The sequence below is a fragment of the Neomonachus schauinslandi genome, chromosome 12 (assembly GCF_002201575.2).
Source record: "Neomonachus schauinslandi chromosome 12, ASM220157v2, whole genome shotgun sequence".
Classification (NCBI taxonomy): Eukaryota; Metazoa; Chordata; class Mammalia; order Carnivora; family Phocidae; genus Neomonachus; species Neomonachus schauinslandi.
The window spans coordinates 41,005,673-41,027,231 of NC_058414.1; the positions used below are offsets into that span (position 1 = coordinate 41,005,673).

The 21,559-nt window shown below is 39.6% G+C and overlaps 1 protein-coding gene across 5 annotated transcripts in view; it reads right to left on the minus strand.

Annotated features, from left to right (window-relative positions):
* Window positions 1-21,559, minus strand: part of ICA1 (islet cell autoantigen 1) — a 135,223-nt gene that overhangs the window by 98,543 nt on the left and 15,121 nt on the right. For all 5 annotated transcript variants that reach the window (XM_021689561.2, XM_044919901.1, XM_044919900.1 and 2 more), the window contains 2 exons: window positions 16,535-16,658; window positions 11,842-12,040 (listed from right to left, as the gene is read on the minus strand). In XM_021689561.2, the coding sequence (XP_021545236.1) occupies window positions 11,842-12,040; window positions 16,535-16,658 (323 nt within the window). The remainder of the gene's footprint in view (window positions 1-11,841; window positions 12,041-16,534; window positions 16,659-21,559) is intronic.

Here is a 21,559-nt window from a genome sequence, read left to right on the forward strand (position 1 = left end):
CTTGGCTGGGAAAAAATTCAAATATGTTAATTATCTCATATAAATAAACCGATCATATTGTTCAGTGTAGAACTTAAATATCCGCTGTGCTTTTGTACTATAAAAAAGATATCTTTAAAGTGAGCAGTATTTTGACTTTTGTACAACTTATGTTTAACATTCTATTAAAATATGTTGTTCTTGCTTTCTCAAAGGATAGGTGAAAAAATTGATCAAATCTTCATTTTATTTTCAAAACCCTCTTCCCTAACATCAGTTTCTTAATGTCTACTTTCCTTACATGATTTATTAGCTGAAATTGCAGGATAGTGGGGGAAATGGGGACATGCCAGGAGAGAAGAGAGGCAAGTAGGTCAATACTGAAAACAAGAGGTTTGCCCCAAACCTAAAATACACTAAGGATAGGAAAGAGGGAGGCTAACTTTGGAAACCATTGTCTGGCTCACATCACTACTTTTAGCTGTTGCTTTTTAAAGTAGAAAGACATGCAAAAATTAAAAAAAAAAAAGGCCGAGCTAGTTCTTTCAGCAGAGAATTAAAATTAAAAGCAGACGGAGGCCCGGGTAATAAGTACCAATAAAAGCTTGAGCTGACATAGCTTCAATTTACAAATCATTGGCTTTTCCCGGCAGGGCTTGGGGAAGGAGGGTGAGGAAGCATCGCCTACACTGTCTGGATGAGGAAGATATAGAAATCTTTAAAACTGAAGATGCTTCCAACTTTTTAAAACACTGATTTATGGTGACCATGATAAAATCTCAGTGAAACCTGAGCACACTGCAGTCTCTGGGAGCCCTGGTAGCTACAAAGCCCTTATGCCTTCCCAGTCATACCTGATTTTGATGTGTACATTCGCTTAGTGGGAGCCCAATTCATAATGTGTGCACAGAAAGACATGTGGTTTAGCATCTGCGTGTATTTCAATTTCTTTTTAGACTTGAGCATTAGGAGGCCCTTGTAAGAGTATTAAAAATAAACGAGTAATAAATAAATACTAGGAAGCCAAAGTGGAGATTGATTTATGACAACTGATATTACTTCTCCAGAAATTTTAATGACAAAATCAGTGCTCACAGGCACATAAGGATGCTTGGTTTCATCTGTAAAACCTGGAAGGCTACCAATAAAAAGGAACTGATGAAACTGCTAAATTTAGAGTAAAGGGTTGAGAGAGAGACTGTAGTGCCAGAAAGATGTTGTCTGAGTATATTAATTAGCATGCATGAGAATTAGATGTGGACAGTGAACACACAACATGTCATTCAAGCCAGCAGAAAACCTCCAAGTTAAGAGACTCAATATCAGCCTACGTGATGCTACAACCCAACTCCAAGGACCTAACATGGGGTCCAAACCGTGGAGAGTGCTCCCGTTGAAACAGCTGCCTGCTCCCCCTTTGATTCTTTTTTGGGAAAGGATTTTCTCTACATTCTCAATGCTGTGTATCAGAGAACTTGTTCCTTCTAGGACTGAGAGGAGATGGGAAAAGTTATCTGTTTACTTTCTCACCTTTTCCCCAAACCCTTTGGGATAAGCATAACTCGGCTCGTTCCAGTTCTCTTAGGACCATGAAGGCTTTCAAAAGAAACATTCTCCTCTTCCTGGATTTTGGTGGGTTTCCCTCAGGCATTTGCCTTTGATCCTTCTTCTCTTCAGTGACTTAACCACCTCACATGGCTCTCTCCCTGCGGATGGCTCTTGAAAATGACTTCAGCCTCCAAACTCTTCATCTGGCTGTTCATGTGACATCATCTTTGGAACCTGGCTTTTCATCTGTTTTTGTCAACTTAAGAATTTTCTATCCATATTCTTTCCTTCTACCAAATATTATCTGTTCTCACTCGAATGTCATTAATTATCATTATTTTTATACATGTAACTGGAAGGATAATACATGCGTAGGGCACAAACTTTAAAAGCCCAAAAAAGGCGTACGGTGCAACTCCAACCTCATTCTCATACCCCGTCTCCCATCCCCCAATCTAGTCCCCTGCTGCAGAAGCAATCACTATTGCCAGGTTCTCCTATATCTTTTTTCCCCTAATTTAAGACAAAACAAAACAAAACAAAACCAAAAAAAACTGAATGGGAACAAGGCCCTAAATGTAATAAATTTTACTCTGCTAGCTTCTTTTCAGCTTCCCAGTCTATTTGAGAAACTTATTTATTTCCCATGCATTAATCTATGGGACTTTCATATGGTCCTTCTTCTCTATATGTGGGTTATTTTCCAAGTCTTTCTGCCTGGACCTCTCTCATAACATGAACTAATACCCATGAACTAAGTTTGCTTAGAAGAATGCAGAGTCCTACCTCTGAAGGCGTGGGGGAGGGAGGGGCAGCTATTTAAAAGAACAAAGCAGAAAAAAAACCCATCCCTCAATTTGTTTATGTAATTAATCTATCCTGAGAAGTATCCCTTATTCCAATGTCAGCAGTCACCAGAAGAACCACAGTAAGGAATCAGCATCTAAATGACAATGGTTGTCTCAGGATCACAGCTGGGGAGTGAATTTAAATAGATGGATGGACAGATAGACGGGTAGTTGGATAGAAAGAGCCAATCAACTGTGAAGTGTTACCAAGACCTAAAATCATATTTCATTTGATGGGAACAACAGAGGCCTGATTAATGCATGTGGGAATTTCATGTCAAAGTTATACCAATGGCCTTTCAAGGGCCTGCTTCTTCTTAGGACTCCCTGAGTCCATGTGAAATTGGCCAGTGTAAGATTTTAGGACTCCTATATATGAATTTCATTCATCCTGTGTAATGATTAAGTGTGGGATAACTGTTGAATATGAAAAAGAATTTTTTCCCTTGGGATAGTTCTATTATACCTGGAATTGTCCTGAAAATTTTATGCTGGAAGAGTAAGCATACACATTTTAAAGCTGCTTTCTATTCAAGGTTTTCCGTTCACCAAAACTTACTAAAGGAGGCAAAGTGAAGCCACTGTGAGACATGTGAGTTGAAACTGGTGGAGAAACTGCATGCTTTAGTGAACAGAGCCACCACGGACCAGGTCATACGCTGGATAACATGTGGGCCTCCATGGCTAATCTCCCTCTGAGATTGCTATTATGTCAGTTTACTGAAGATCAAGTAATCATCAAATGTCTTTTTTTTTTTAACCTCAGAACTATGAATGGAAATACCAGTTTTCTATGAACTCATTCTTGTGGTAGTTCAAACACGAAGTATAGATGGACTTAAGACTTGGATGCAAGAAGATTCTGAGTTTTACTGAGAGGAAAACTGTGAAACCACTAACAGTCTGTGACTCCATCACATAGCCAATATTACTTGGATAAATTTTGTCAGAAACACTTTGTGTGGGGGAGGATTCTCAAAAAATAACCCAATAATTTAAAAAGTACTACTCAAAACCTTTCAATATTCCCTGATGACAAACTAATACAGAACACAGGTTTTTCCCAAAAGCAATTGTGATTTAGAGTTTTCTTTCTGAAATACTAATTCTCCATAGCCAATTAAAAAATCCAGTCTGATGTAAAAGTGACAATTCAGACAACCATCAAATCATTATTTTTTCTTTCCTGTCACTGAAAAGTCTGGTTGTAAAGAAGAATGTATCTGAAGAAAATTATTTTTAACTCTAATAAAAGTAACTTACAGTACTGTAACGTTATTGGCATTCAGGAAATAGTAGATATATTGTCTCTGTTTGAAATTAAATAAAATCACACTCTATTTTGTGTACCTAAGTAAACCACCATTTTGTAAGATAAGAATAATAGCACAGTGGGATGGATCCCTAAAGTATAAACATTCAAAACCAGAGTGCTTAGCTAACCCACGAGGGCACAACTGTCTTCTTTTATACTAAATTTTTGAAGATGGTAAGAATTGCAACCAGTTTGCCAAGAGAGAATAAGAGGACTAGCTGGGAAAGATGATATTTGAGCTGTTAACCAAAAGGAAGACGGTAATCTGGAGGGGTAGACAGATAGGGCAAACTTGGAGACGGAAATTAGAGAGACAGTAACTAGTAGATCATACTACTTGAATACAGTGATTTTCCATTTAAGCATAATCTAAAATGACACCTTCTTTAGGAGCTACCAATGGAGACAGAAGCAGATGGAACAGTCTGCGGTTGGGCTGGGGGGGAGGGAAGGAGGGAGGGTGTCACGGGCGCCAACCACTCCTCTGACCCTGCAGCCAAAAGCACAACATGATGAAACATGGAAATAAGGAATCCATCTAAGACATTCTAGCTGCTAACGCACTGAGAAGCCCTTGTTATAAAATGGGCTTATTATATGGCAGCATTTTGATCTGGAACTTGATGGTTCTACTCAGGAAAATCTTATGTTTTGTATATTATCATCCACAAAATTCCAGAAACCAGGTTTGCATATGCCATCCAATACATATAAGTGTTAGGAAGAAAAGCCAGACAATTTGGCAAAAGGAAAACTATCTTGGCTGGGATCAGTTCACACTCAGATAACACACTTTTGTCCAGAGTCTACTCTGAAACTTGAGAGTTAAGTAAGCTTTTCCCTCAAACAACTGGAGAAATGCCATATGCAAAGATGTGATACCTCTCTCAAGAGAGAAGTACTTCTCCTCACTCCCCCATGGAAAAAAATCTATTTTAAACCAAAACATTTGCTTTTATGGCATTATATAGGTTTATTTTTAAAAAACATAGCAATATTTACTATTCTCACAGAAATTAAATAATATAAATTATGAATTAGTATGTGTACACAATATCTTCTAGGATGATAAAATCAAATGACTCCTTGCTTGCAGAGCCCAGGTCTCAGTTTTATTCAACGGCGGGATTAAATTACATTCAGTAATAGAAATATTTATAAGATGCATATTATGTTTGTTTATTATGTATTTGGGGTTCAAAGGAGGGTCTTGAAGAGTTATTTCCACACCCATGTTCATAAAGTAGCATACTATTCACACTAGCCAAGTGATGGAAGTAACCTAAATGTGTCTGTTGGTGAATGAATAGATAAATAAAATGCAGTGGTATAAGCATACAATGAAATATTGTTCCTTAAAATTATTATTATTCCTTGAAAAGGAAGGACATCCTGCCACATGATACAACATGGATGAACCTTGACATTATGCTAAGTGAAATAGGATAGTCACAAAGACACATACTGCATGACTCCACATATATGAGGTATCTAAGGTAGTCAAATTCATAAAAACAGAGAGTAGACTGATAGTTACCAGAGGCTGGGGGAGAGGGAAATGGGGAGTGGATGTTTAATGCATACAGAGTTTCAGTTTTGCAAAATGAAAAAGTTCTGGAGATCTGTTGTACAACAATGTGAATATATTTAACACTACTGAACTGGACACTTAAAAAAATGGCTGAGATGGCAAATTTTATGTTTTATGTTTTATCATAATTAAACCTTTTTAAATTCTTAAAACTTCTTAACTTCAGCATGCACTAGAGGTGCCTATAAATCAGAGGCCAGCAAACTCTTTTCTGTAAAGGGGCAGAAAGTAAATATTTTGGCTTTGCAGACCACAGTCTCTGTTGTAACTACACAACTCCCCACAGTATCATGGAAGCAGCCAGAGATAATACATAAGTGAATGTGCGTGCTCATGTTACAATAAAAACTTCACTTACTAAAACAGGTGGCTGGCCCGTGGGCCAGAGGTTTCTGACCCTTGCACAAGTATTATCTAAATAAAAGATAATTAGAATCATTTTGTACAAATTTCAGTCTCCTCTACCCAAGAATTATGAGTGAAATATCCTTCTTTTCCAGAGTCTGAGATTAGAGCAACAGGATCAAGCAGACTCAATAAGACCAGCACTTACCCTGTAGTAGGAGGAAAACACTACACTGACAAAGGACAGGTTAGCTCTGTACCCCCAGTATCTACATTTCTCTACAGATGAGCTTAATGATTCCAGAGCTTAACAATTTAAAGAATATTAAAGATGTTACAACTGGAAGAGAGCTTGGTGATCATCTAGTACCTCTTTCTCCTTTAGTGAATGGGAAAACTGCAATAGGCTCACTAGACCTCTCCAAGCTGTCACAGCTGGTGTAGGCAGGGCTGGGGACAGAGGGTAGGGCCATCCCAACTCTGAGGTCATGCTCCTTCCTCTCTATTTCCAATCAGGAGCATTAGCCAGCCGGCCGCCAGGTCTGCAAGTTATGTTTCATGCTGCGATTCCAAATGGTCTTGACTTAACCCTGACTCTAATTTTTGCCATTCACTGAGTTCAAGGGGGAAATCAATAGACACATAGACCCCCAAAGGCCTCATCTCATGAAATTCAAAAATGAAAGCAAGGGTATAATTATGTGTTCCCTTCCCACTTGTGCCGTATGATAATGGCACGTTTTTCCTATGGCATTTAGGTAGGATAAAGAAACAACCACCCAGGGGTAGGGTTTAGCAACTTGATTTGATCTTTTTGGGGACCACAAAAAAATAGGCTCCCTAGTTAAACAGCCAAAACAAACAACAAGCACACACCAAAAACCAGCAAATGAACCTATGAAACAGACAGGTTCAAGAGTGTGTTAGCTTTACAAAAGGAACTTTCACCTCATCAAAGAACTCAAGCCAGTGCATAGGGTTTTAGCCCTAGAAGAGACAGAAAAGATAATGGGTCAAACATCCTCCCCTTTTATGTATGAATTAAAGCAGAGCCCTGGAGTCAAGGCACTGCTTAAGCAGGCTCATAGGGTTGGTCTATTGTGTGGACCCAAACCTGAAATTCTCCACGCTCACTCAACACAACTCACTGAGGGGGGGGGGGGGCGGTCTCAGCCCTGCCCTTGGCACTGAACTGAAGCAGAACACCAGTGCAAGCCAGAAAGCTGGATGGCCTGGGCAAAAAGGAAAGGCTTTTAACACAGAATGAGGAGATGGCTGAGCGGTAATATTCCTGCATTACTTGGCGTCTCCAGCTCCCGTGGGACCTGCCCTCAATTGCTAAAAGAGCCTGACCTCTGACAAAGACCAATGATTTCAGCAGTAATTAATGATACTGTCAAATTAATTAACCCAAGTCTTTGTCCACAGGAAAAAAAGGAGCCTCTAACGTCAATACTGCTGTTTACTAGTCCTTGCCCAAGCTCTATAGACCCAAACCTTCAGTCGGACACAGGAACACCACTGGCTGATGACCCCAATAAGGCCCCACACATTAAGCCACTGTTATTTATTAACAAACCTCTCACAGTAACATATCCTTTGATAACAGGACTTTTAGTGAGTTGACAGCTCTCCAAAATCTAACACTATTTTAAATAGACACAAGCCCAAGAATACCAGTGTGTATCATTCACATTTCCTACAATACCCTTTTAGATACCCTTTTGAATTATGGTGATGAAACCCTAGACAAATGCTGTAGGATTTGATTAAGCCATTTAATAAATGGCCCTCATTAAAACGCTGGTTCCCTTGTCCTTGTCTATAAGGACTCCGACTCATAACAAATGCCCACATATACATTTCCATATTATCTCTTTAGAGGATTTAGAACTATTTTCTTACACCTAACGCAGCTTTTATTCCATTTAGAATAATTACCCTCCATCCCATTTCTGACTTTCAAGAAAAACAAGACAGTTAATTGACCACAGGAGGACTCTCTCAAGGGCATCAGGCTGCAAAAGCTCTTCTGTGAGCTCACAACTTAAGCTGATGTAATCTGCTACAAGAAGCTGACTTCTATTTTTAAATCATACCCTTTTACTCTGCCTTCAAAGGGCACATATATCACATATTGTAACTGCTCATAAAATACTTCATGGCGTAGTCTCCCATCCATTTCCCTCCTGGGTTGAATCACACTGTCAGGAGGGGGCTTCCAACTGCTCCTACGTCATCCAGTTCTGAGCACTGAAATTCATCCACCATTTCCTATTTTTTGGTCTTTAAGAGAAGAGCTACATATGGCCACACTCTCCAGGTGTCTTGTTTATCATGGTAATTTTGACAAGGAACAGATGACTAGCAGGGTCCTTCTTGAGGGCTGGGATCAAGCTTTTTCACCTCTTTGTATTTCCATCCCCAAATGTAGGCACTTAATAAATGCTTATTAGGGTTGCTGCTGAGAGATCTGTCATCAGGCCCATGTGCTTCAAACGGTGTCAGAATGAAAACAGATTATTTGCTTTGTTTAAGTTTTTCATTCATCATTTTGGTCATGCTCACTGTGTATTATTTAAAAAGTTTTTAGCACCTTGAAAACATGATGAGAAAAGCAATGGTTGGAAGAGAAAGTACACTTGATCTTGCTATTTATACTTATTCTGCTCATTTCTAAGAAGAGTGAAGAGCTCTGTAATTAAAGTGGTGCAATTACAGAGTGTGGGAGAGGGCAGAACATACACTTCCCCGGGTCTGCGTGCAGCATCATTCTCAGGCACCCAGGTCTCCCCACGTCCTCCCAGCAGCTTGGGTCCTCCCAATCCCTTCTCTACCTTGCATTCTGGGTGAGCTGGTGAGCACACAAAGACGATCATGCTCCTCCCCACCTCGACACCCTCCCACTCCCCCGGCCTTCCGGAGATGTCCTTTCTAGCCTGGTCCTGCTTACCTTGCCAGCTACCATAGTATGGTCACCCCCATTCCCACACCTGCTCTGCCTCTGTGCTCTGGTTGTAAAAACCTTTCAAGTCCTCCAGGTGCCCTGTTTGCTTTCATCTAAAGGCCACTGTCTAAGTTTCTCCCTCAGCCTGGAACTCTGCTCAGCAGTCCCTACTCCCTCCACCCAGCTCCTTCCCACTCATCCTTTCCTGTCTCCTTCAGATGTGACTTCCTGTGGAAGCCCCTCCTAGCGACCCTGCAGCACCATGGGTCACCTCAGACAACAACACCTCATCCTATTACATCACGTTTACTTGCTCCATCCCCACGTGACTACATGTGACAGGAAGGAGGGATCCTGTCTGCTTATCTGCTACTATATCCTTGTGCATGTGGCCCAGCACGCAGTGGGGCTTCCGTATCACTTGTTGGGAGGATGAATAAATGAATGAATGCATACTTAAGACTGCAACCAGGGGGATCTCATCTATGAGGATGAATTAGAATTCTGTCTCCTCGGAAAGTGTAAACTCCAAAGAACTGAATTTATAGCAAAATGCTACTTTAGTTCTGGATTCATCAGTTGAAACGTGAAGGTGGCAGCTGGCTCTGCAGAGGCTGAGACTCTCCCTCCCACAGTGACTCCTAAGGAGCCACCCACAGCCAGACCCCTCTTCCAGAGGTCACAGAAATGCGTTTTGGTAACTTGTTTCTGAGAGATAAATGGAGACTCTGTTTAAAATGGAATTCTGCTGGGACAAAACGCTAAAGCTTGCTCACAGTTAAACTTCATGTTATCAACTCCAAGCAAACAGCAAACTCCACAATTTAAACTCATTCCAAAGAAAGCAGCAAGCCACAAATTAATAATACTACTTCTTAACTGCAAAACCCTATGTCAATTCCAACACATCACAAGGTGAGTTGCGTGGGATCAGAATGCCCAATTGATTTGAGAAACAATGGGTCTGGAACTTGAAACTCAATGACTAGAATCTGACCATGCTCTATGAATGCTAGTCTGGCCCTGGGGTATGATAGTGAAGAGACGAATATGGTCCCTGTCCTCATGGACAGTCCTGCCTAATATAGAGGAGGATGGAGTCCTGAATATTGACTTCTTAAAAAAAAGAAGTGTTTCCCTAAATTCAAAGTACACCATGTTCAGCTATTAAATTAAATCCAGCACACATGGGATTGTAGAGTAAGGCATCTCTTCAGCTACTTCTGCATGGAAAAGGATTCTTTTAAACCATATTTTCCAAAATCAACAGATTGATGACACTAAAGAGTGGGTAATGTTTCAACATTCAAACCAAATGATGAAGGGCTTGCTTTTTATTTCATTGTTACACAGCTAGTAACCACCCTCCAAAATAAAACCAAATAAACACAGGTCTACGTGAAATTCTCCTGCCTCCCAGAATAATTGTATTTTTAATTTTTTTAAAAAGATTTATTTACTTGAGAGAGAATGCAAGCATAAGTTGGGGGAAGGGGCAGAGGGAGAGAATCTTCAAGCAGACTCCCCGCTGAGTGCAGAGCCCAAGGACAATTTGGGGCGCCATCTCATGACCCATGATATCATGACCTGAGCCGAAACCAAGAGCTAGACGCTTAACCGACTGTGCCACCCAGGTGCCCCATATTTTAATTTTTATTACATGGTACATAAAAGGTGCTCAATAAATATTTTTTGAATGAATAAATCACAGGACAGGTATTACTAGGAAAATGTCAATTTTAGGTCAATTCCCTTTTTTCTCTCTTAAGGAAAAAATCATTCATATTTTCTAGGATTCTTTCATTTCCTTGTCTGACCTTGGGCTAGTTACTTAACATAGGTATCATTTTCTTCATCTATAAAATTAAATCTGTGCCTTGATTATTGTGAGGCTTAAAGGAGGTAGTAGATATAAAATGATTAGCACTATTCTCTGCAGATAAGGTTTTTTTTGTTTTGTTTTAACTTCTCTACTCCATCCTCCTCTAACCCGCAAAAAAAAGTGTCAAAGACAAACCAAATTACTGGCCTGATTAGAAAGTCAGGAAATTTCTAATGTGGCCTGGGCCTTGATTTTCTCTTTTATAGAATGAATGAGCTTTACTTTTCAGTTCAGATTTTCCATGAATTCAGAAATCTGCCTTGCTAAGAATTTAGATACTGCTACCACATTAAGGTTATCTACAATCAGAAATAAAATAAATTCTGATTTCCTTCATAGAGAGGGACTCCAAATTACAAATGAAAATAAGATTTGGCTTTTAAAAGAATATGCATCAATCTAATAGTAGGTCAAGAATTGGTGACCCTATTCTTAAGCAACAGAAGGTCCCCTCTTTCCCCCATCCCACACGCTTCACCTCCTATGCACTAGCAGGGTTTCCCATTCACAACTCCACATGATGTACCTAAAAAGAAATCTAGGGATTTTAAGCAACATCACTAATTACAAACGGATCATTTGAAATGAGTAAGATAATTGACACAATATTATGTCAAACCTGACATTTGCTTGATTTTTTTTCCTTCACACCCTGAAATACAGCCAGATCAACCAAACAAAGAACTACCAAGATTGTACACAACAGTCGCTGCATTTTCATAAATACTCAGTGTATGACTGCCACCTAGTGGTGGGATATATCCTTGTATGGCCAAATACCCAAACAGCTAAATTGACACAAGATAATTAAAAAACCAAGGGAACATTGTTCCTCTGCTGCTCACCAGTTATTTCAGGGAAATTTAAGAGCATACCCATCTTCTCAGCTAACTATTCAAATTTATGAAGAGGTCTACTGCAGATGGAACATTAGTTAATCCCCAACCAAACCCCACCACTTCTCAACCACTTCACAAAACAAAGGAGTATTATTCTATTAATGTTAAAATTCATTAGCAATTAAAAAAGATTCTCCAATAGCCTGTCCTCACTTTCCAGTTTCATTTGATCTAATCTTGATCTTTAGTTATGCATGAAAAAGCATTTTAAAGTGACAACCTTACAAAAAGTGTACATTATATGAAAATCCGACTTCAATTAGAACCAGTTACTAAATCCCAGCAATTTCCAGCTGTCTCTTCTATCTTACCCTTAGAGAATTATATATCACATTAATTGGTATTCTGTCACATAAAAAGACACTGGCAATGATTAATTGCATCCTTGGTGCTTTTGAGTTATGTCTTCTTCACTAGAGTGATTCAAATCACACCTCATTACCTTCCAGCAGGTACCCCTCTTGGTAACCTTCATAAAATCTCCTACCTTCCTGAACTTCTCCATTTGCTTGTAGAGGTCTGGATCAAGCTCCTGTGACACATCCTTCATCCATAATAATGCCCCTCTGTATTCAGTCCGGCACTGCTCCATGCGATTCACCGTCAGCCAAGTGTCTGAGATGGCCCGGTGCCGAAAAGTCTCCACTTCTTGGTGAAATCGACACAAAGGATTTCTCAAGGCCAACCTAGACAAGGGGATAAAGCCATAATCTTGAAACCAAGCAGGCCAGCAGTTTGCATCCTTGACAGTTTACCAATCTTAAATTCCTGAGCCTAGAAGAGTGCCCGGAATATAGACAATGCTGCAGAAATATTTGATTGAAATAGATGAACTGAGGAGTCAACCAGATTAGCCATGTACTGATCCCTTAGATTACTGTTATTTAACTGGACCACTGGGAAGTATTTCCAACAGTATTGTTGGGGATAGTCTCATGCCTGAGCAAAGAGTATCTGTCTGGAGCTGGAACCAATCCTGTGTTAATGGAGAAAGGTCAACGCACAATCATTTCCCATTTCTATTCTTGACATCCCTGTCTCTGCTCCTCTGAAGCCTGGCCCTTTGAGGAGGGATGGACTTGTGCATGATTAGGGTCTCCCCTGCTAGGTCATTTTGGATTACTCTCCAAATGCCAGGGCAATCTGCTGCGTGCTCCAACAGTCACAGAGAATGGAGCATGAATAGAAGCATTTTTAAAAAAAGATTTTACCTATTTTAGAGACAGGGGAGAGAGAGTACACGAGCCGGGGGGGGGGGGGGGGGGGATAGCAAGAATCTCAAGCAGACTCTGTGCTGAGTGTGGAGCCTGACATGGGGCTCAATCTCATGACCATGAGACCATGACCTGAGCCAAAATCAAGAGTCGGACACTTAACTGACTGAGCCACCCAGGTGGCCCAAACAGAAGCATTTTTTTTTTTAAAGATTTTATTTATTTATTTGACAGAGACAGAGATAGCGAGAGCAGGAACACAAACAGTGGGAGTGGGAGAGGGAGAGCAGGCTTCCCGCCGAGGAGGGAACCCGATGTGGGACTCGATCCCAGGACCCTGGGATCGTGACCTGAGCCGAAGGCAGACGCTTAACGACTGAGCCACCCAGGCGCCCCAGAAGCATTTTTAAATGGTCTAGGAAGGGAGAGAAGCACTGTGGATCTACATGTTAGGCACAGATAGGGTATATGATAGATCCTTATAGAGAAACAAAACTTGAGGATCCTATACCATAAGTGAATGTATATTATACAAGGTGGATATAAAATAATTATAATGTTAGCTTTAACATACATTATTTAGCAAGAAAAAAATGTTTGAGGCTTATCAAACTTTGGATGAAATATTTATTTTGCAGGGAAGGGAAATACCGCTTCTTCCCTACCCAAAATGAATAATGTCACATGACCTACACTCTTAAAATACAGTTGTCTCCATGAGATTGCAGCACATAAGTTCAAAACATGAAAATGAGTAATTACATTTCAATTTAAAGGCAAACTTATGAAGCTGAAGAGAACAGTAATGTTAGTGAGCTGAAGTCAGTGCTTGGCAGTTCCAACAGTACTATCAGATTATAGATGGGGGCAATAAACTGTTTAAGGAAAAAAAAACCCTTTTACTGTTTTCTCCTGTTTTCCTCTTTTCTGTAAAACACTGCTTTTAAATAGTCAGCATTCTCTAAAAAGTTTGCTCACATCATCCTACGTAAGTGTTGCAGGTGGTTTTAGACATATTATGGTGCCATAAAGTAAGCTTGTGCTTTATCGCCATTGGATTAAATTTAATACTCACCTTTCATCAAATTGAATGCACAGTTGTAGCAATGACTATCAAATAAGTCAGTAAAACAAATTCTGCTGTGAAGGTTTTTAAACTGGGGACTTCTATTTAAAGAGAGAAACAGCCCTCAGCTGTCCCCCTAAGGATCCTGTTCATTTCTGGACTCCTCTTTCTTTTCCCTTGGATCTTACCAATTTCCCTAAACTGGCTGAAAAAGTATCTTGTGAATAAAATATTCTCGATTTCTTTGACTATTGTAAAGTTAGAAAGAAACCTCTGAAGAGGTAATGACATGATGACAGATGTTAAGATCTTGAAGAAAAGAAAAAAGCATATAAAATCACCTAATTTTTTTCTGTAACTTGCTTCATATAAGATTAGAAAGGTGAAAACCTGTTTCCTGGTGGTACCAGGGACTGCATCTAGACCAAGGAAAAATGCAATAACCAGAAATATCAAGCTTCAGTGGAAGACTGCTGCACATTTTCATGGATGAAGATCTACACAAAGGGAAAGATTAATAAAGTATCTACAGGTCTACTCCAAAGACATTTATCCTTTAGTAGGAAAATGTGGAAGCGACCTAAGTAATAGACAGAAGGGCTCAGGTTAAATGCATCGTGGATGCCCTGGAATACTATGGTATAGATGTTTTTAAAAATGTATACATAGAAGCAAAATGTGTTACGGTTATTTGATCAAAAAATCAATTTGCTAAATGATCAGTAAGCACTACTATACAAAAACTGTATGGCATGATGCTGTTTATATTAAAAACATATTCTGGCATATCCCAAATTACATCCATTCAAGATCTGAAAATTTAACTTCGTGAGAGTTTTAGGTCATCCTGTACTGTCTTTATGTTAGGAGGACTGGCTGGGATGTCATGTGCTTGGTCAGCAGCTGAGTGGTATGAAACCAGAGCCATCTTGCAGCAGGTCACCTTCCAAATTTTAAAGTTGTCCAAGCTGCATTAAATTATGGATATAGTGCACTTTGCTAGTTTATAGTGATGCTTTGAAGTATCATTTGCATTGTTTTTGTCGATTTCTGTTTTTGCTTGTAACCAAAGGTTAGGTTATATAAACTCAAGGTACCCTATGTGTGCTCTGGGAGATAATTTGGTACCCAACTCTGAAAGGGTGTAGCTAGAGAGTCATATTATAAAATAATTATGGGATCAGTAATGGTACCTCTTGTAGTGATTGTTTTCAGGGATTTGGCTTTGTTTCCCATAAACGGATGTAAGTTTTGGCATACTGGTAGGTATAAGAATTTTTCCCACTGAAATTAGTGATAATTATATGTTTAACATATGAGAATTTACTCTTTGAAAGACTGAGAACCAATTATCTCGGTGAGGGTGGGGTAAGTACATATGCATAGAAAATATCCATCAAGGGGTTAAAAGTGGGTCATCTCTATTAGTAAAATTTTAATTGCTTTTTAATTTTCTTTTGATTTGTCTGCATTTTAATTTTCTCTGAAACAATGCGTATTTTTTACAAGGAAAAACGATTAGATTAAAAGGTACAATTTTTTTTTTTTTAAAGATTGTATTTCCCTATTTGACCGAGACACACCAAGAGAGGGAACACAAGCGGGAGGAGTGGGAGAGGGAGAAGCAGGCTTCCCACGGAGCACAGAGCCCAGTGCAGGGCTGGATCCTAGGACCCTGGGATCATGACCTGAGTTGAAGGCAGATGCCTAATGACTGAGCCACCCAGGCACCCCTAAAAGGTACAATTAAAAATCATAAGCAACACTTTTCCTGGGAAATGGATACAGAACTATTGGAAATGGTATTGTTCAACTGTGAAAGTTGGCACTGTCCACAAAGTTGGGGTCCAAATGTTATTAGGCAGAACCAACACACCCAGGAGTGGGACCCTGGGAAACTGACACAGTTGGTCTCTTTCTGCTACTCCAGCTTTCTCAGGATTTCATAGGAACACCTGTGTAACAGGCTGATGTCTGCTCTTGGTCCACAGGGAAGGAAAGAAAGAGAAATTAGGAGAAGAAAATGTTGAACAATTTAAGTGAAATTTTTGTAGCCTGAACATTTTTGGAAACTACCTACAACGCCTTATTTAGGTATAATCTTGCCTAATATTAGTGAGTGACATTTTTGGGCTAGTTTGTTATTGAGGTGGGGAGGAGTAGAGAAGGAGTGTTACTTTTCTCAGGCACAAAATGCAACTATGTGCAGGGGCTCTTGCTTATTCTACACCAACCATAAAAATGAGTCATGAGAGTGTTAAAAAAAAATGTCACTCATCTGCCACAATTTCCTCTCTACCAGAGCTTCTCAAACTTTTAAATGTTCATCGAAATCAACCAGGGATCTCATTAAGATGCAGATTTGGATTCAGCAGTTGTGGGATGGGGCCTAGATTCTGCATTTCTAAAAGGCTTCTAGGGGATGCTGCTGATGTTGCTGGTCCAGGGTCTGAGCAGAATAGTTCAGGGCATCGTGAACACCACCTCTCCAAAGTTAATTGGCCCACAGAGAGCAGAGAAGGAACCCTTCCACCTGGTCTCATTAGGCTACTGCTTTAATCAGTTGCTGGTAGGGGACCAGACTGAATGCTATTAGCAGTGCTAAAGGTCAAACATAAGCCTAGGCAGCACTCACAGTGATTGGTACATAACATGCTCCCTACAGACCAGAAGAAATATGGAAAAAAACCCAAAAAACTTAAAAATTACTGGGAGGAAAATAAATCATACATGTTATCTTAATCAGAGAGTTAAGAACAGACTAATAACTGAGAACAGAGTAGCTCCTCAGTCTCAGGCAAGAGCCTTCTAGAGAACAACAGGAGAGTCCCCTCCATGGCTGGGTGGATCCCAGATTCTTTGCCGACCCCCCAAATGGAGCCCCAGTGAAGGCCACACACCTTTGCTGGGAAGAAAAGCAGAGAGCCTTTCCTGTTGCTTGCATCATCTTTCCTGCTCTGGTTTTATCTTGGAAGCCTTGGGATCGGAGAAATTTTCCCAGTTCGTTTTCTTCTTGAGACAAGACTGATGAAGAAAAGACCAAAAGGAGCCATGAACAATAAGCATTTTTATTACAGAGCGGAGAGAGACACCACACGGTCCTCGCTCTTTTAGAGGCAAAGACGGGATGAAATTAAATCCACGTGGCAAGCTACAAGGTAAGCTCCCCCCCTCCCACCATTTAACTTTCATGCTGTCCCTCCATTTACAAAAGGAAAGATCAAATTCACTTGAGTACATCTGTCAGTGTGTTTGGCGCCCTGTAATCAGAACCAGAAAATGACCTCTGCACTGAAAAGCGAGCCGATAATGTGCTGTTTCAAGCTGAAATAAAAAAGTTGGGTTTGTCGATTATGACTGTGGGAATCTTTTGTGGCTGCCTATAATACAGAGCCAGTTTCCTCTGCTTATTCTCTCTCGCTGACTTTTTGATCTCTGCTTTCTGAGTTACATTCTACTTGATAATAAAGCAATTCCAATACCTTATTCATGATGTGGGTTTTTGGTTTGAAGTGGGAGTAGGGATTGAGGGTGGGGGGTAATCAGCTTAATGTCTTCATGGGTTTATTTTTTAGGTAGGCATCACATCCAGCATGGAGCCCAACATGGGGCTTGAACTCATGACCCTGAGATCAAGACCTGAGCTGAGATCAAGAGTTGGAAGCTTAAGTGACTGAGTCTCCCAGGTACCCTATGCCTTCATGGGTTTTTTAAATGCAGAGCTGGGGGCGGTGGCTCAGTCCGTTAAGCGTCTGCCTTCAGCTCAGGTCATGATCTCAGGTCCTGGGATCAAGCCCCATATCGGGCTCCCTACTCAGCGGGAAGCCTGCTTCTCCCTCTCCCACTCCCCCTGCTTGTGTTCTCTCTTTGGCTGTCAAATAAATAAATTTTCAAAAAAATTTAAAAAAAAATGCAGAGCTGGAACCGTGAATTGGTCATGCCTAAACTTGGCTTTATTTCTAAAGACAACCTGAGATGGCCCTGTTGGTAAGCTAGTGACTGGTACATGCTTTCTGCAGATTCATTTGGCAGTAAACATGAAATGTTACAGAATTCTATGTATCTTTTAACAGTGCACTTCTACTGTTAGGAGTACATTCCAAGGAATTAGTGAAATGGGCACAAAGCTGCATATGGAAAGATAATCATAGCATCAATATTTTTAATAGCAAAACACTCTCTTTCTCTACACTGGGGCTGATTTATAAAACTGTGTGTCTTCAAACAATGGAACAGTGGGCTCTTACACAGCCACTGGTCCCCAATCCACATTTACCAACAGCTGAGCAAAGAGTGACACTGAGTTTCCTAAATGTTTTCTTTTCTAAATACAGCATTTCTATGGACTTACTCTGAACACTATTCTTATTTCACATTTCTGTATTTATGCATTTACACATCATGTGTCTCTAAAAATGCTTTTTAAATGCTACTAGGATTCTTGTCCCTTTTCATAAACAATCCACAATTCCTTCAGAATGCATCCCATTCCTGACATAACCTCTCCAATGAGAGCATAAGCCAGGAACCACAAATCCAAAGGTGAAGGTTATACTTGCTACTGCTTCCTTATTAATTTGTGACTGTAGCTCACACTAAACATTGCAGAGGATGAATCTTTTGGAATCCATTCTTCCTGAGAAATAAATGACTACTCTCCTTTCTCTCTGTCCCTCAAGAATCAAGTTCACTACTCAAAGCTCAAAGGCTGTGAATTAGTTGATCCCCATTTCTCTGGATAGCAGCGCACTCTCGGCATCTGATATTAGGGTGTTCATGGTTGGGTATGTGTCTGTCTATCCCATGAGACTCTAACTTTCTCAGGACAGGGACCTCATCCAACTCTGGATTCCCCAAGCTGGGCATTCAGGGCACTGTTAAGTGCTTGTAAAATTAAATTAACTATAATTTTTGCCTCATTATCCTCATATACTATTTTCCCCCACCACCTCCTATCCCACTTTATTTCATTTTAAATGCTTATTTGATATTTATGCCATGATTCTATGTAGATTTAAAAAAAACTATAATTATAAGTTTTGTTGTTTTTAATACCTTCTGTAACTTCTTTCTACTTACTGATATAGGACTCACTCAATTCCACAATGAATATGTCCCTATGGAGAGCAATTTCACATTTTTGTTCATAATAGCATGAGACTACTGTCACCTTTTTTACCTTGAAGTCTCAAGTCACATACAAATGAACATATTTAGCTTAAGGCTACGAAGAAACCAATTCATTGTACCTAAATGATTATATAGTTGGTGAAATGTACTCTTTCCTAAATAAGCCCAAGTAAGTTGAAGCATTTGAAAAATTATTTTTGTTATTTTATGCACCTGAGTATTAAACTTGGGGTGGGAAACAGGTTTCCTTTTAAGAGCTGGACTCTAATTAATTGGCAGTGTTACTCAGAGAGAGGTGGAAAACATCTCAGCCTCATCAGACTCCAGCTTGGGTTACTAAGTGATGACTGTCATTTTCCGAGAAGGGATGTTCATTCCTTAATTTTAACTTTAAAATTCAAATACTGAAATTAATTTATAGAAGTTTAAAATTCAGGTGCAACACAGGTATCAGATGACTTGCCAGTTTCCACTTAAAAGGTCTAAATTAACTGGGACTTAAGAATTCAGACACACCAAAAAAAAAACCCTATTCATTTTTAATTGCTGATTAGATTTTCAGATGTATCCTAAAAAGGGAACTAAAGAACTATAAAACCAATTAGCTTGGCAGCATTAATTCACTGAGCACAGATTTATGGATGATCTAATATGTACTAGGCACTGTTCTTACCACTGGAAATATAAAGATGGACAAGACACACAAGGTCCCTGTTTTTATGGAGCTTTTGTTTCTGTAACAGAAGACAGAAAATAAAAAATCTGTCATCACAAACACAAAACACAAAAAGAAAAATACCAGATAGAGCAATAAAAGAAGGGGAGTGAGAGAAGATGCGTTGGGCTGGGTGGTCAGGAAAAGCCTCTCTGAGCAGGTGACCATTAAGCTGGGCTCTAAATGTCAAGAAGGGGTCACTCTCGAGATGATTAGGCCAGTGACATTCCAGACAGAAGAAACAGTGAGCGCAAAAGGCCTCAGGTGACATGGTGGGTAAGGGCAAAAGTGGCTGGAGATGCAAGCTGGGCCAGATCATGTAGGAATTTATAGACTATGGTATGGAAGTCTGGATCTCACCTTAGGTTCTATTTGAAACTTTACAGCAGAGAAGCAACATGATCCAATGTACTTTTTTAAACCTTTTTATTTTGCAATAATTTTAAGCTTATAGAAAAACTGTAAATAGAATACAGTTCTGTATACCCTTCTTCAGCTTCCCCTAACATTAGCATCTTACATAACCATGGTACAGTTATCAAAACTAGGAAATTAACATTGGTATAGTACACTTAACTAAACCATAACCTTATTTGAATTTTATCAGTTTTCTCATTAATGTCCCTTTTCTTCTAAGATCGAATGCAGGATCCGACGTTAAGTTGTCAGGATTCCTTAGTCTCCTTCAATCTGTGACAGTTTCTCAGCCTGTCCTGTCTTTCATGACCTTTGTGCCCTTTAAGAGTACTGGTTAGGTATTGTGCAGAATGTCCCTCAATTTGGGTTTGTCTTATTTCTCACAATTAGACTGGGGTGACAGATTTTGGGGAGGGAAACCACAGAGGTGAAGTGGCCTTCTTAAGTGATGATATCAGGACCACATGATACCAACACACATTATCACTAGTGATGTCAATCTCGATCACTTAATTCAGGTGGTGTCTACAGAGTTACTCCCCAGTAAAATTATGATTTCCTCCTTTCGTAATTATTTAAAATCTTGGAGGGAAATACATGATGCTATGCAAATACCCAGTTTCTCCTCAAACTTTCGTTCACTGATTGTGCCATCTTCCAGTGAACCTTGCCTGCTACAATTCTTACTGTGGTATTTGCCTAATGGAGATTTTATGGTTCCCTCATTCTTTCTATATTTTTTAACCAGAGTTATTTTATAAGAAAGAGTTTCTTCTTCCCTGTTTGTCTATTTCCACACTGACTTAATGGATATTTACTTTACTTCATGGGTTATAATCCGATACTATTGTTATTTATTTTGTTTTTCAAATTGTCCTAGCTTAGATCACTGGGAGCTCTTTGTGGTGTAGACAGTGGGCTGGGGGTGGGAGGGCAGGGTGCAGGGAGATCATTCAGGAAGCTGATATAGCAAATCAAGTAAGAGAGTGATGGTAGTGGCATGAACTAAGGCAGTGACAGTAGAGAGGGAGAGAGGAAGACTCTGAAACCTGTTCAGGAGACAAAATGGACTACCATTTAAGACTAACTAGATGTGGGACAGAGAAATGGTGGGGGTATGTGTCATGTATCTTGATTTCCTCAGAACTCAAGACTATGGAGTTATAGCCCTGGACAAGTCTTATCTCAAACACTTAGTAAACAGTAACATAGAAAATTTATGAAATTCTGCCTCTAAGTCCTAGCACTTTGTACTTCCCCACAATAGTCTTAACAAAAACTAATGAAGGAAAATTACAAATTGTTACTTTGTGATTATTGGAAAGAGGTGTAGCAGCAGTCAGAAACAAAAAAATTTCCTATATTCCTGCTCAGAAATACAGAAATTATACTATTAAATCACCTACAAAAGGAAAATTTAAAACATACTAACACACAACTTGATATTTAGCATTTTAGAGATAACTGTTGGTAATAACTTTTAGGCAGAATCTTGTTCCCCAATAACCCAATATCCAACTTAAAAAATGCTCATGAAGAAGTGCTGTCAACAAAATACAGTTAATAAATTACCCGTTTGTGCTTTCTCTCTCCATTTTAAGAGGAACAAAACTGGATATGAGAGCCAAGGCAATCAAATAAAAACAACCCAAAATTTTAGAAA